This window comes from Leguminivora glycinivorella, chromosome 17 (genome assembly GCF_023078275.1).
Source record: "Leguminivora glycinivorella isolate SPB_JAAS2020 chromosome 17, LegGlyc_1.1, whole genome shotgun sequence".
Taxonomy (NCBI): Eukaryota; Metazoa; Arthropoda; class Insecta; order Lepidoptera; family Tortricidae; genus Leguminivora; species Leguminivora glycinivorella.
In genome coordinates this window covers 3,542,271-3,557,595 of record NC_062987.1, presented here as the reverse complement: position 1 = coordinate 3,557,595, position 15,325 = coordinate 3,542,271, and the positions used below count along the sequence as shown (strand labels likewise).

Genomic DNA, 15,325 nt, shown 5'->3' with positions numbered 1-15,325 from the left:
TGATGTTTTACAGTTTATATTTTCATAGTGTTGGTGTGGTGAAAAATTTTGTGTTTCACTCGGTGGCAAAGTTTGTTTAACCTTCGTGCCTTGATACCCTCGCAACGCTCAAGATTCCACATTCTGAACTGAATCTGAATATTGGAATCTTTCGCTTGCACGGGTATCAATATTGGCACGTGCGGTTAAACAACAACTTTGCCCCCTTGTAAAACAAATAACTATTCATACGTGAGAGCGAGAAGATGATTTTTTTTTCTCACACGTGAATGACAGTGACATGCCTAGGCATTGGCCTCCTCATTGGCCTGGTATATACCATAGACTCTTTATTACAACAGTTCTCGAAAAGTTTGTACAAAAATTAAGGAAAAAGTTAAATGTTTTTTTAATTCCTTTTTTTGTTACCAAGATTTATTTCATGAATTGAGATTTTAGTAAGTTTTATTGGGTCATTAAGGTTCTCTAGTATCTATATTTTCTTAATTATAACAAATTATCCTGTATACAACGTGTTTCCGGTAACACTCAAAACCTCAGACACCCCAACTGATTTTTATTTTTTTAAACTCATCTAGAGTATTCATCTTTTAATCTGATGGTTACTTTTTTTTTTATTGAATTTTTAATTTTCTGTACAGCTCTACTGACTTTTAGCTCTACACTCAATAAAATAATTGCTAACTGCCACCATAAACCCTAAAACTATTTATTTGTGTACGTTACTGCAACGACATAAGCGACATAAGGTTTACCAATAGACAGCTAAGATGTCACTGTAAGCTTTGTCACAGTAAACTTCAAATTGGACAGGTAATCGCATTAAGCAAATTTAAACCCAATAATCAAAATGATAAGGATGTAATTAGGTACGAGTTCAATTTGTTATGACTTATGATAAACATTAAGATTAAACTGACAAACAACGTCAAACTCGTAGCGGAAAAAAAATCGTCCAAGTAACCAGCCAGCATTAATACCCCTAAATACTGAAAAAGGTATACAACCTCTAAGCAATGCGACATACACAATGTTTTATTACGAGTACAATAGAATAGGCACGTAAATAACAAAAAATAAAACCGCCTTCAAAAATAAGCGCGTTACAAAACACGGAGAAACTAAAAAGCCAAAAATAATAAACCTTTCAATTCAGATTTCTTATCGTATTGCAATAATCTAAACATCCAAATTATAAACAAATCAATTATTTTTGTAGTCGGTACCAGACCTATTCGTCGCCTTGCTATTTTCTGTTTGCCCCACCCAACCATACACAGGCTGGTACCGACTCCAAAAATAATTGATTTGTTTATAATTTGGATGTTTAGATTATTGCAATACGATAAGAAATCTGAATTGAAAGGTTTATTATTTTTGGCTTTTTAGTTTCTCCGTGTTTTGTAACGCGCTTATTTTTGAAGGCGGTTTTATTTTTTGTTAAAAAGTTTATTTATTTGTTGATTTTTAGTGGTTCCTAGTGATATTATATGTATCAGTCCGAATACATGTACAGTAGTGAAAGAATTATCCTTTAACTAACCATTGAGGAGTTGACCTTCCATCATCAGCTCAGCCACATAAAATTATTACCATCAGACGTAAATACTGTTGTACCTTTGAAAAATAGACTAAAAACATTACATGTGCCTATAACATTTGAAGAGTTCCCTCGATTTCTCCAGGATCCCATCATCAGACCCTGACTTGGTGCCAATGGGACCATCTCGGGGTTATACCGGTTCGATCAAAAAAAAAATTTTGAAAATCGGTCCACGATTCTCGGAGATATCGAGTAACATACATAAAAAAAAAAAAAAAAAACATTCAGTCGAATTGAGAACCTCCTCCTTTTTTGAAGTCGGTTAAAAATAACTAATAATACTAATTTGAATAAAAATATTACCCCCATCAAGATATAGCTCAATCGATTCTACTCTCGATTCTGAACAAACGGTTTTCAGGTTTTTAGTGTTAAGTGAAACACGGTGTATATTTTACGAAAGTCGACTTATATTACTAAATGTTGGTAACAAAATAGGATCAATTAAAATTTGCTGACGTGGCTATGTACAAACTTTGAGAACTGCTGATTAGATATGTACGAGACAAAAGCGTTGACTTTAAATATTTGTATTAAAGTTAATATAGTATTAATAAGTTAATACGCCAATTTTTTGACTGTCAGAAAGGTTACAAGCTGATCTAAACCCTTGTTTTGATACGAATTTTACGAATACATCATTATAATTACTATAGGGATAAAATGAAACAAACCTCGGAAAGCAAAAATTTATATTTTTACATTTCAGACTTTTGCCTAACTGATAGAATCTCTTTAACATTAGTACATTATTACATATTATTGCATGAATAAAACCAACTAACGCGAGTCGCTAAAGTAAAGGCTCATTTAGACGGCACGCGAAATCGCATGCGATTTTAGTTACATTACGAACAAGTAGTATTAACAGTTACAACTGATGTTAGTGTTGTATATCCAATACTGTATTCGACTGTATTTTTAAAGAAATTATTTCACATCAAGCATAAAATAAAACTCATTAATATAAATATGTAGACAGCAGTTATTTTAGTATTAAATACAACTTGCATTTTACAAATCTAAACTATAATAGAGTAACTCGACGGTCACGGCCGTGACGTTATTGCTTTACGTATTAATTCCTTAGTACAGCCGAGTTATTTATGAATTCGACCGTAACAAAATTAACAAATAGTTTTCAAATTAGAAAATCGAAATTTGGTTAGTAATCAAGTACCCTATAGCGCACCAATCGAATACCGCGATATAATGAAATGCAAGTTGTCGTACCGTGTAAATGGGCCCTAGGCTCGCTGTGCGAGCGAGAACACATGCACCGTCTCCTTCGTTCGTGAGCATCGTTGGTGTGCGACGTTTCGTATATAAATTAGACAAATAGTTATAGCTACCTAGGAATACTCATGGCAACAATAATGGAGATTAATAAAAGTATAATTTACTTCAGCTTATAAAAAAAACTAATCATTCTAAAAAAAGCGACAGAGATATTATCTTCGCTACGGCGCAAAAGATTAGCATCTGCCTGGAAATCCAATCCAGCTGAAAGTTCCAGTAGGTTTGCAAAATACCTCGCTTGGAAACCATTTTTTTGTACCAGCATAATTTTTATTGACTTCTTTGTCAGTCGGGGGGCCTATTCGTATCCTTATAGTAAAATTATTGATCCCCTTTATTTTATGAAATGTATGAAAAAAAAATCCAAGCACTTGCCATGATAATTTCTAGGTCTAAAAAATACTCTTACAGGGAACAGACAGTACAAGATCAGACGTGATATCTTTACAACGAAGAAGCTATGAGCTAAAGGGTGTTTCACTCGATATAACAACAAATCAATCGTCAATAAATAACTGGAGCGTTTATTAAAAAAAAATATTAATGTAATGAAGTATTTTCACCTCGTAACTTGGTTTTAAAATTGGGAACTTACATGAAGGAGTGGCGCTGATTGTGAAAAATACACGTGATCTTATGGGAAAGACCTACATTTTAATGCTAGTGGCGGCCGTTGGAACTAATTTGACTTCATCAGATGTAACAGATAACCCCACAAAGTGAGGGCCGACCCAGTCGTTCAAATAACGAATACCTATTGTGGACATATTGGACACTAATTCGTGTCTTTTATTTTTTGTTGATTTAATAAGTATGTGTATTATTTTATATAGATTTTATAAAAAAGGACACTTTGAGAGTAAAACTTGTACACGACCAAAGTGCGAGTATTAAATAGTTTGTCGGTAGCAGTGATTTTTTACGAACTCGTTAAATATTGTCTTTTTTAGGGTTCCGTAGTCAACTAGGAACCCTTATAGTTTCGCCATGTATGTCTGTCTGTCCGTCCGTCCGTCCGCGCATAATCTCAGTAACCGTTAGCACTAGAAAGCTGAAATTTGGTACCAATATGTACATCAATCACGCCAACAAAGTGCAAAAATAAAAAATGGAAAAAAATGTTTTATTAGGGTACCCCCCTACATGTAAAATGAGGGCAGATTTTTTTTTCATTCCAACCCCAACGTGTGATATATTGTTGGATAGGTATTTAAAAATGAATAAGGGTTTACTAAGATCGTTTTTTGATAATATTAATATTTTCGGAAATAATCGCTCCTAAAGGAAAAAAAAGTGCGTCCCCCCCCCTCTAACTTTTGAACCATAATTATGTTTAAAAATTATGAAAAAAATCACAAAAGTAGAAATTTATAAAGACTTTCTAGGAAAATTGTTTTGAACTTGATAGGTTCAGTAGTTTTTGAGAAAAATACGGAAAACTACGGAACCCTACACTGAGCGTGGCCCGACACGCTCTTGGCCGGTTTTTTTAATTTCTAATTTACAGATTGAACATGGCGTATTTAGCTATGAGTGGCTAGCATTTAGCTAACAGTATTTATTGCTATGATCACTTATTTTTATATGCATTTGCTGACATCTGAAGTAAATGGCATTGATCATAGACTATAGCTACACTTGACAAGTAACCATAATCCTGATGACGAAAACGAAATTATAATAAACTTATTGTTTATTCTGCTTATTTGGATGATTTTGTTGTTATATCCGTGACGACACCCAAAAACGACGCAGGAGCACCGGCGGCGCTACATTCGTACCTTCAAAGACACTTAGGATATTAGAACCTTAATCGAACCAGATAAGGTCTACTTATGAAATGTCTTCGTACTCATGCAATATTTATACACTATAGATAAAGAGAAAATACAAATCGCACGCCGGCGTCCTCGCCGCTGTAGTTCTAAGTTTCCTTGGCCGAATCTCACCAAAAATTAAAGAAAAGTTGTTGGAAGCAAAGCAATAATATAATATTGCAACATATTTGTGCAAATACGAGCCTTTTTTCTTTTTTTGAGCGTCGAGACCGAGGCGTAGACGGGAAGGGAAGTCCCACGTCGCAGGTCGCGCCTTCTAAACGTTTGAGCTAATTCAATATAATACTCCTAAGCTACCTCTAAACTTTGATATTCAACCGTTCGATGAGAAAGGTTCGAGATACTAATGGCCTGTTGTATCGTATGTTGAATTTTTGCACTTTGCCTCTGCAATTTTTTTTCGCTTGGGTTCATTATTTTGATTTTAGCAGTCAGTTGACAACTTATGAAAGTTTGTTTTAGTTTTGCCAATGAAATATTAGGCGGGTAGGGATTTACCTACACACATTAATTAAGTAGTTTAATAACGCAACGAGCGCACAGCTTTTTTTAAAAACCACTTGATGGATTTTCAAAAATCAATTATGACCTGAATGAGATTCCCGTAAACCAAGACTACTACTCGAAGCGTCCATCAAGGTTCTGAGATTCGGCCAAAGAAACTAGAAAACTATTCGCACCGTAGCGGCAGGTACAAAGGTGACGTGCAAACAAACATTCACGCGCCTCGCCACCTCACTATACACGTACTATAACAACCGCAATACGCTTCCGAACAAGTCAATAAACATCAAAAAATGCAAGGTCAACGGTGGCTAATAGGAGAGATATAAACGACGCTGTAAATATATAGAACGGGGTAAATTTACATCTCAAAAATGATAACAACTCGCTTCGAGTCAATAGTGAATATGATTTATAAAACCTTACAACAATAAAGGCTAGATAGAAGCTTAAGATTTGAAGTCTTAACAACTATCATCATTTTTCTTCTTCATACGGGACTATCACAGTCTGAAATTCAGAAAATCTGACTGATTAAATAGGGTGACTACACCGAAAAATTTCCAGTGTCTATTTATTGCTTCCGAATTAATATCGTTATCGAAGGACATAAACCATCATGACCTAAGACATACCAGTTACGCATGCGCGATATGAGCGTATTTTTTTTTTCAATTCAAAGAAAAGTTAAACTGGCTCACTGCTGTTCCAGGCTTTATTGTTATAAGTATAAAACTCTTTAAGGACTAGAAGGAGGCCCGCGAGCGGGCGGTGAGGTGCGGGCCACGCGTCAGTGGCGCCGCGACGAGGGCCGCGCTGGAGCGTCCTGAAAAAAATAAGTGGAAATATAACGCCAACAGAAGCCAACTCGTTATCTACCTACTTCTTCGCTCGCTAGAAACAAGCTTTACGAGGCTCTTTTTTAGGCTTACGTCGCGTCGGTGGGTATAAGAACTTGATCTTTTATCAGCATCAGATATACCTATGTATGGATTTGGACTGAAAATTTCAGTTATTGAGAGGCTTTACAAACAAGAGTTACCAGGATTACTAGGCATAGTAAACAGGTATAATATCAGAGTTATATTTTTGATATTGATAGGTCCGTTGCTACTGCGTTGGTGCGTTGCTGTACAGGTGTCTGCATCACTACGTGTACCTAGTCGCCTTCAAAGTTGGAGTAGCGATCAGACTAATTCTTGATTGCACTTATTAAGGGACAGAAAAGTAGACATGTACCTAGTCGTCGGTAAGTTACTCACTATGGGCGGCGGATCGACGTCAGGCGTACGCAGGTCGAAGTCTGCCACGAACGGCCGCGCTGCTACCCGCAGCTCTACTGAGCAGCCTTCAGGTGAGCTGGAACAATCAACAAATTGATGAGTCATACTCATCAATTTTTGTAATAAGTACTTAACCATTTTTAACCAGCTTGAAAATCTAGTTTATAACGAGCCTCTGTAGTTCTTAAAGTCGTCTCACAGAAACCACTGGAGCCAGGTAGTTACCACCGCAGGTCGAATCCCGTGAAATAGCGAAGCTTCGTGACATGACTAGCTACTTATGGATAAGTATGACGTTTATCTAAGATCTTGAGAGTCGGAAGCCCCTGTCAGTAAATGCAGCTCATTGTCCTTACGTGTATTAGCGTGGCACACCGAGCGACACTTCTGGCTCCACATAGCTGAACACCACCTAATAGCACCTTAGCTACTACTAATACTAATCGTTATAAAAACCGTAAGTATGATGTTTACCTACCTAAGATCTTGAGAGTCGGAAGGCCCCGTCAGTAAGGGCAGCTCGTCGTCCTGGCGAGCATTGGCGTGGCACTCGCAGCGACACTCTTCGGGCTCCACATAGCTGAACACCACGTCGCGAGCCTCCGACGCGGCCGCCGCTGGCAGTGTTTGGATCCGCTTTGGCTGCTTCCGCCGTTCTGGGACTTCTTCGAAGTCGATCCATTCGGGCTTCGCGCGGGCCTCTGATGGACCTAGGACAAATCCTGGGTCAAATTTAAGCAACATGGGTTTTTGGAAATAACTGACCGATGGCCTCGGGTTTGTAAAATCTCTATTGGTCGGTAATTAAGTTAATTTTGGAGAATCTAGACACGCGTAGCGTGTCAAGCCAAGTTCAAGTAAAAGAACTGGCGAGCAGCACCATGTGTAACATTACACGAACCATTTGGAGCCACCTTGACCCCCTCATAACTAAAAACTGTTTTACATAAACGTGTCAAATTTGGCTTATATATTGACACTTGTGAGATACATATGTGCTCCAAATTTCATAAACACATCTCAAACGGTTGTTCAGATAATAACGTCCAAAAATCGTCATTTTATGAGATACCTATAAACTCTAACCCAGTTCCAGATGACAGATGATGATGATGATATTAGAAAGGTGATATTTCCAGTACAAACATGTTTAGTTCAACCGGGGCTTACTAGATGGCGCTAATAGTCCTAGATTTTTCCAGTCAACTTAGTGAATATTAATAAGCGTTCACGTAACCTTCAAATACCTACAAAAAGTAATGATATCCCATCAAAAACATAAATGTGAAATGAGAGCCAAGTTCAATAATACGATATATGCCTTGGTTGCCAGCCAAATTTTTTTTCGCGACTTCGGCATTGGTCCCATTATGTTGTTATAAATAAATTTCAGGACTGACCATTGAACTTGGCACTCATTTAGATATCACTTCTTTTTTCGTTAAAGTGAACAACTAAGGCATATATCGTATTATTGAACTTGGCTCTCATTTCACATTTATGTTTTTGATGGGATTTAATCACTTACCTATACCACAGTATAATAAAGAGTACTATCGTACAGTATGGCCACTCCCGCTCCCCGCTGAAAGTGCCGCCCACCCCCTTTCGGTTACCTCACAGTTACCGCCTGTCAAAAACACGAACAGTCGACCTGTTATATTTCACTCATACAAGCATAGTACGCGTTCACCTACACGAGCTAAGACGTGTGCTAGGAATGCGCCTCTTTCAATATATTTGATCGCCAGTGTCCGAGGTGTGCCTATAGGTACCATCAGTCGCCCACAGTCGGTTTAAAACAGGGATTAATTGCCTTTTCGAACAGTATCAATCGGAGAAGGACTGGTACCGGTAGTCGCAAAAAAGCTTCTGTTAGTGGTGATATTTGATAAAATGAAGGAATTATTAGAAATTGTAATAATATTTACCATCTCCACCGCTTCGTGTCCTGGGCCGCTCCGGACGCGGCGGACCGCAAGCGGAGGCGGTGCGCGGGCGGCGCGGCAGCTTGATGCGCAGCTTCTCGCCCGTCGGCGCTGCTGGCGGCGGCGGCGGCGGCGGCGGCGTGCGCGGCGCGGGCGGCGCGCGCGGCCGCCGCGTCCCCGCCGTCGTCACGCGCGCTCCTCGCTCGCGGACCGGCACCATCGGCAACGCCAGCGACCGCTCCATTGGCAACGTGGTCGGCACGTATGGCAGTTCGTCTTCGAAAGACTCCTGGACGACCAGGCCGCGCTGCTCGACGTCGCTGCCGCCGCGCGCCGGTGTGGCTTCCGAACTGCCCTCCGAGTCGGAAGAGCCTCGCGTAGGCGACCGCGTCTCGGCGAGTGACCGCCGCGAACCGGCCGACGCGCGTTCAGCGTCGCTTCCGGGCGGGGACTTAACGACGGGCACCGGAGGTGCGGGAGTGGGACGAGGCGCCGGCTCGGCGCACGTAATATGCGTGTCACGTAGCAGCGGCGGATGCTCCTCGGGCAGACTCGGCTCGAAGCTTGGCAGTGACTCGGATATCTCACTAGTGACGCTCGGCGTCTTGGTGATGCTGAACTGAGTGCTAAACACTTGCTCGCGGCTACCGACGTGCGTCGTAAACACGAGCCGCTGCTTGCGGCGCTCGCCCGTCGGCGCCGGCTCAGGGGCTACCTCCACTTTTCCCTCGTCTGAACTGGATGTTCGCATGTCACCATTTCTGCTATCGTCTATTTGTTTTGACTCCGAGGTGGTACCGACTCGTGAATCGGGGGTCACCACACTACGTCGAGATTCTGAGGAAATGATACTGCGCCGCGAATCTGGAGTTACCGTATCTGAGTCCGGCGCGGGTGTGATCACGGTCGGTTCCGGCTTGCTCGAGGCCGTCCGTTCGGTGGGGGAGTGCAGTGGGATTATGATACTGCCGTCGGGCAGAACCGTGCGATGGACGGGTTTTTGCGCGTGAACGGAGGACACTGACGGGAGAGGCTCGGGTCGGTCACGCGGGTGAGGAGCTGAGGCGGGCCGCGTCAGCTCCGGTAGAATTTCCACTCTCGCATCCGGCTCCGATCCTGGTCGACGAGTACTAGAGCTAGGTCGCTCGTCCGGCGGAGTTCGCAGCGGAATGTGAATAATCCCGCCGTCTTCATAGTACTTTAGTTTCTCGGAACTACGGCGTGAGCGATCGGGCGGTGGCACGCACGGCGGCCCGGGGGAGGAGGGCCGCGATCCAGCTCGAGAACTCGGCGATGGAGACGCGCCACTGCGGCGTGGTGTTTTGAACAAAGAGAGCACGGAGCCGCGGAGCTTGCCGGCGGAGGAAGGAGTCGTCGAACGGTCTCGGTCTCGGCTCTTGCTACGCGAGCGGCCTTCTGTGAGACTTTTCTTGCGACGAACACCTGATGGAGAATCTGGTGAGGCGATTGTCTCGCGCGACTTGAATAGTGAGCAGAAGGAAGATTTCCGTGACGTGGGGCCTCCGGCCGGCGAGGGAGATCGCCGCTGGGGCGACGGACTCGCGCGCCCCGCGGCTAACTCTAATGTAGCCGGTTTCCGAGCCTCGCCCGCCACCAGCGTGTGCTCACTCTCATCATCATCATCCTCATATTCAGAATCGGGTTTGAGCTTTATTCTGATAATGTCCTTGGAGCGATTTCTATGCTTATAAAACTCTGGTTCAGACAAACGCTCTTTAGAGCGCGCCGCTCGGGCTTGATTTTTTGTTTCTTTTTGCCTCTTTTCTTCAGCAGGCGTGATTGCAACGACTACCGTAGGTTCCGTAACCACGGGTTTAGTGGGAACGGGCGTGGATGCAGGTGCACGCGGCACGGCAGGCCTGGTGCTCGTGCTCTCGACTGTGGCTTCGGTGCGCACCTCACGGCGATCGCGCGTATTCGCGGGCGCAGGCGCAGGATCTGTTGCGCGGACCAACTCTAGAAGCCGCTCTTCCACAGCTGCAGCACAAATTTCAGGATCGGTCTCTATCGGCTTTGGTCCACAGAAGGATGTCTCAAGGATCATTTTGTGTGGCGACGGGGAACGTGATGTGCCCGACACGACAGAGAGACGTGACACGCGCGACGCGCTGAAGCCAGAAAGAGCCGAGTGCGCGGAGCACTGCGAGCCGACGCTCGACAGACGGCTCGTCCGGCCGGACACCGCCAGGAGAGCGGCCTCGGAGCCTTGGCTATCCTTGCGCGAGTGGCGACGCGAGACGGACGTATTAGGCGGTGGTAGTGGTGGAGGCGGCGGTTGTTGAGTGCGCGTTGTTTCTCCGGGAGCACCTTCTAAAAATGCAAGTTCCTCAGTGGACGAGCGCAGTTCGGCCGCACCGTCCTCGCGAAAGCCGATATCGAGACGACCTCGCGTGTCGGCATCTTCAGCGGTGCCCGCGAACAGTGCCATCTCAGGCGATGAATCTCGCGAGTCGTGGTGGCTGGAGCTGGAGGCACGAGAAATGTCAATGCGCGGCGCTGCGCCCAGCGCGCCCGCCACGGCTGGCGATGAGTGCGAACGCGCGCGTTGCTCCGGCGGCGCGAGTGACACGGCAGGAGAAGCGGCCGTGTCCTCAACGATTTCAGGCAACTGAAACGTCTGCTTCGATTCAGGGCTTGACTGTGGAAGAAACCAAATAGAACGATAATTATTTGTTCAGAGTATTGTCAAAAATACAAGGCGGAAAGCTAAATGAACAAATGGACAAATTTAACATTAGCAGCCATGGAACGTTCACTAGCCTTTTCTCAGCGGCTAGCCGACCCGGGCGACCCGGCTCGCTCCCTGAGAAAAGGCAAGTGAACGTTGTCCGACCCGATGCAGCCGTCTGCAAAAGACTGAGTCGCAGAGCAAAGCGAAGAAAGAAATAGAGATACATACTGTCTGTCTCACCTCGTCAGAGACGTCGTGGTCGAAGGAGGCAAATGGCGCGGGCCCGCGACGAGACTGGCGCGGGCCCGGCGCCGGCGCCGGCGCGCCTTCCATGCGCTACACCATGTCCGTCACACTGGGAGCACTTACTGTCACCTGTCAATACACCTACACAAAGAGCACACTTGAGCGGCGACAATCACTTCACGTTTCGAGGAACTTCCGAACACTGCATTCCAATTTTTGTCTTTCACTCATCTAAAATCAGATGCGGATTAGAACACGTTTTTAAACGATTAAACATAACCGCTCAGGCGCTTCGGCTTATGTAAATCCGCTTATGTAAAGTGAACAGCTGTCGACGAAATCCAATGGACGCACATAATCTGAACACTGGTTCACTGCACCTTCGCGTGACTGAACGGAAACGTGTATCTAACGGGGTCACGGTGTGTCAAGTGTGCGGTCGGGAAGATGAGTGAGTGCGGGTGCTGATCGCGGGTGCCTCAGGCGGCGGCGGCGCCGTGGTCGCAGGCTCTCTCGGGCAGCTGGTGGTGGCGGGCTCGTGGCGGCGCCGCCAGCCGCGTGATGTCACGATGGCCCCGCCCACGCGCCTGCGCGCTGCCCGCGCACGCGCGCCAAGCGCCCCGCGCCCGCTGCACCCTCCACGAGACTTTGCGCCCTCACTAAAATATGGATTTTTAGTTTAGTTGTCGAGTCGCCTGGCCGCTTGTCGAGCGTTCATTATTTAGTTTGAAATGCACTCGATGACGTCCGATCGATAACCCATGCTTAATATTACATATAGGTACCTGCTTACGTAAGTTGGAATCCGTGTCGTGTCGAAGGACAGGATAGCGCGAACCCCGATGTTATCAATGGACATGTAATTGGGGTACCGGTTGCCACTCACTAGGTCACCGGTATCTCAAATATGCATGGAGCAACTATTTGAAACAACTACAATTTGCATTTTAAAGGCCCTTTGAGGTTTACACACAGGAGCGATAGAATGATGTAAACTTTCCCTTTTGACTGAGTAGGTATTGTAGGTATATTACAAGGGTTCATTATGTAAACGATTCCCCTAATTTGCTACTCTTAACAATGACACGACTGTTTTGGCTTCGCAAGTTCAAAAGGCGCTGGGTCATGATTAGTGATGTGCAAGTTGCGGGAACTTTCCAAAAAAATCTTAAATTTCATGAAAAATTCACGAAAGTTTCACGAAAAATAAAGGGAATTTAAATTTATGAAATGGAAACTTTCCATCTTTACAATTGTCCATGCAAAAAATGGAAAGTTCCCGAAGTTTTCCTATGTGAAAATTTCAGAAATTTGGAAACTTTCCGTCGGCACATCAGTAGTCATGATTGCAATCAAAACTTCGTTCATCAAACTCAGGGTTACTCGCGGTCAATAGAAGACTTCCGCTATCTTGAACTAACTTTCAAGTCAGCTAGATTAGATCATAGATAGGTGTGTCGTTCAGAGATTCACAGGTGACCTTTCTAAAGCAATCATATAACTAATCTTTCATTCGTGTCATCGCCTGGTTGACCTATAAACCTAGAAAACTTGTAGTGTAAAGTTGTGTTGTGTTTTACATGTTTTTATTTTTAACTTTTGTATGCCAACGAATATTCTTATTTTTCACACTTTACACTATTAGCGATATTTTTACTCGCGAGAGAAAATCTAGAGAAATTGCTAGTTCAATGTATCGGTATCCGTATTAAATTAAGGTGTGCAATAAAGCTTACCTATATTTGTGTATGAAACTTATTTCAACGGGTCCATTATACGCGATTTAATCCGTTTCCATAGTTTTTTTCATGCTAGATTTAGTGAACTGGGCACCTAGCCAACGTCGCAATCGATTACGATCGTGTCATTATCGTTGGTAGCTCTTGTTATTGTTCTTCCCAATGCGCGACAGAGCCACCTAGCAACGATCTCGATACGAGCGGAATTGGTTGTGACGTTGCGTTGGCCAGGCACCCTGAACAGATAAACTGGCCCCGTAGCCGAATGGCATTTCTGCGACGCGAAACGAAAACGAAACGCCGCAAAAGGTAGTCTGGCTCTGTCGCGCCAATACGCAACGCAAGAGCGATAGAGATAGATATCTACGATCGTTACGTTTCGTGAGCGTTTGTGCATTCGGCTAGGGACGCAGACGTAGGTATTCTGTATTTAATATACATAGATATATCGTGCAACGTGGGGTGGTTGAATAATTTGAATATTGTTGACGAGAGTAAGTTAAAATCTCGAGTTTTCAATATAGTTACGCCCCGAGTTACACACAATGTTTTCATCACACTTGCAATACAAATAATTTTAAAGAAAAAAAAACCGTCGCCTTTCGGGTTCTGGTGAAAGCTACTTGCGAATGTTGGATTATGTATAAATGTGTAAGTATTTTTTAAAACTGTTTTTAATGCTTTAATTATTAGATGGCAACACAAATGAATATACGTATAACGTTAAGGTTTAAGGAGTTTCCTCAATTCCTCATAAATCCGATTATATTATAAGAAATCGAAGCTTGACAAACTTTGACTTGAATACTTAATATGCTTAACAAACATAACTAAATAAATGTCACTGTTCTGAACTTAAATGCATGCTTTTCTTACAAAAATACTAAAGTCACTATGAGTGAGGAGTTCGGTTCTGACTATCATCAGCAGTTCCACTGCACCAAATGTCACTGTTCTGGACGTAAGTGCATGCTGTTCTTATAAAAATACCAAAGTCACTATAATCGTGCCGTTCAGATTTGAGGAGTTCGGTTCTGACACTTCTGACCATCATCAGCAGTTCCACTGTACCAAATGTCACTGTTCTAGACGTAAGCGCATGCTGTTCTTATAAAAATGGCAAAGTCACTATAAGCGTGCCGTTCAGATTTGAGGAGTTTGGTTCTGGCCATCATCAGCAGTTCCACTGCACCAAATGTCACTATTCTGGACGAAAGTGCATGCTGTTCTTATAAAAATACCAAAGTCACTATAAGCGTGCCGTTCAGATTTGAGGAGTTCGGTTCTGACCGTCATCAGCAATTCCACTGCACCAAATGTCACTGTTCTGGACGAAAGTGCATGCTGTTCTTATAAAAATACCAAAGTCACTATAAGCGTGCCGTTCAGATTTGAAGAGTTCCGTTCTGGCCATCATCAGCAGTTCCACTGCACCAAATGTCACTGTTCCGTACCTAAATGCAGCATGCTGTTCCTTTAAAAACACAAAAATCACCATATGTATGCCTTTCAGATTCGAGGAGTTCCCTCGATTTCTCCAGGATTCCATCATCAGAACTGGGTTCTGAAGAAAATGGGACCAATCTGTATGCATATATTGCATATACATTCAATCAAAAAAAATTTTTTAAAATCGGTCCAGTAACGACGGAGATATCGAGGAACAAACATAAAAAAAAAAAAACATACAGACGACTTGATAACCGTCCCTCTTCAGAGATATGAGGCGACGGTTAAAAAAATAATTTTTAAGAAAAAAAACCGTCGCCTTTCGGGTTCTGGTGAAAGCTACTTGCGAATGTTGGATTATGTAGAAATGTGTAAATATTTTTCAAAACTGCTTTTGATGATTTAATTATTAGATGGCAACACAAATGAATATACGTACCTATAACGTTAAGGTTTGAGGAGTTTCCTCAATTCCTCATGAATCCGATTATATTATAAGAAATCGAAGCTTGAACAACTTTGACTTGAAAACTATTCTTAACAAACATAACTAAATAAATGTCACTGTTCTGAACTTATAAATGCATGCTATTCTTATAAAAATACCAAAGTTACTATAAGTGTGCCGTTTAGATTTAAGGAGTTCCGTTCTGATCTTCATCAGCAGTTCCACTGCACAAATGTCACTGTTCTGGACGTAAGTGCATGCTTATACAAATACCAAAGTCACTATAAGTGTGCCGT

The 15,325-nt window shown here is 43.1% G+C and overlaps 1 protein-coding gene across 1 annotated transcript in view; it reads right to left on the bottom strand.

Annotated features, from left to right (window-relative positions):
• Positions 1–4,285: 4,285 nt before the first annotated feature.
• Positions 4,286–15,325, bottom strand: part of LOC125235134 (serine/arginine repetitive matrix protein 1-like) — a 14,639-nt gene continuing 3,599 nt past the window's right edge. Inside the window, exons 2-6 of the mRNA XM_048141578.1 lie at positions 11,376–12,052; positions 8,459–11,114; positions 7,006–7,237; positions 6,507–6,603; positions 4,286–6,070 (exon numbers count right to left, since the gene is read on the bottom strand). Of these exons, the coding sequence (XP_047997535.1) occupies positions 6,035–6,070; positions 6,507–6,603; positions 7,006–7,237; positions 8,459–11,114; positions 11,376–11,480 (3,126 nt within the window). The 5' untranslated portion in view covers positions 11,481–12,052 and the 3' untranslated portion in view covers positions 4,286–6,034. The remainder of the gene's footprint in view (positions 6,071–6,506; positions 6,604–7,005; positions 7,238–8,458; positions 11,115–11,375; positions 12,053–15,325) is intronic.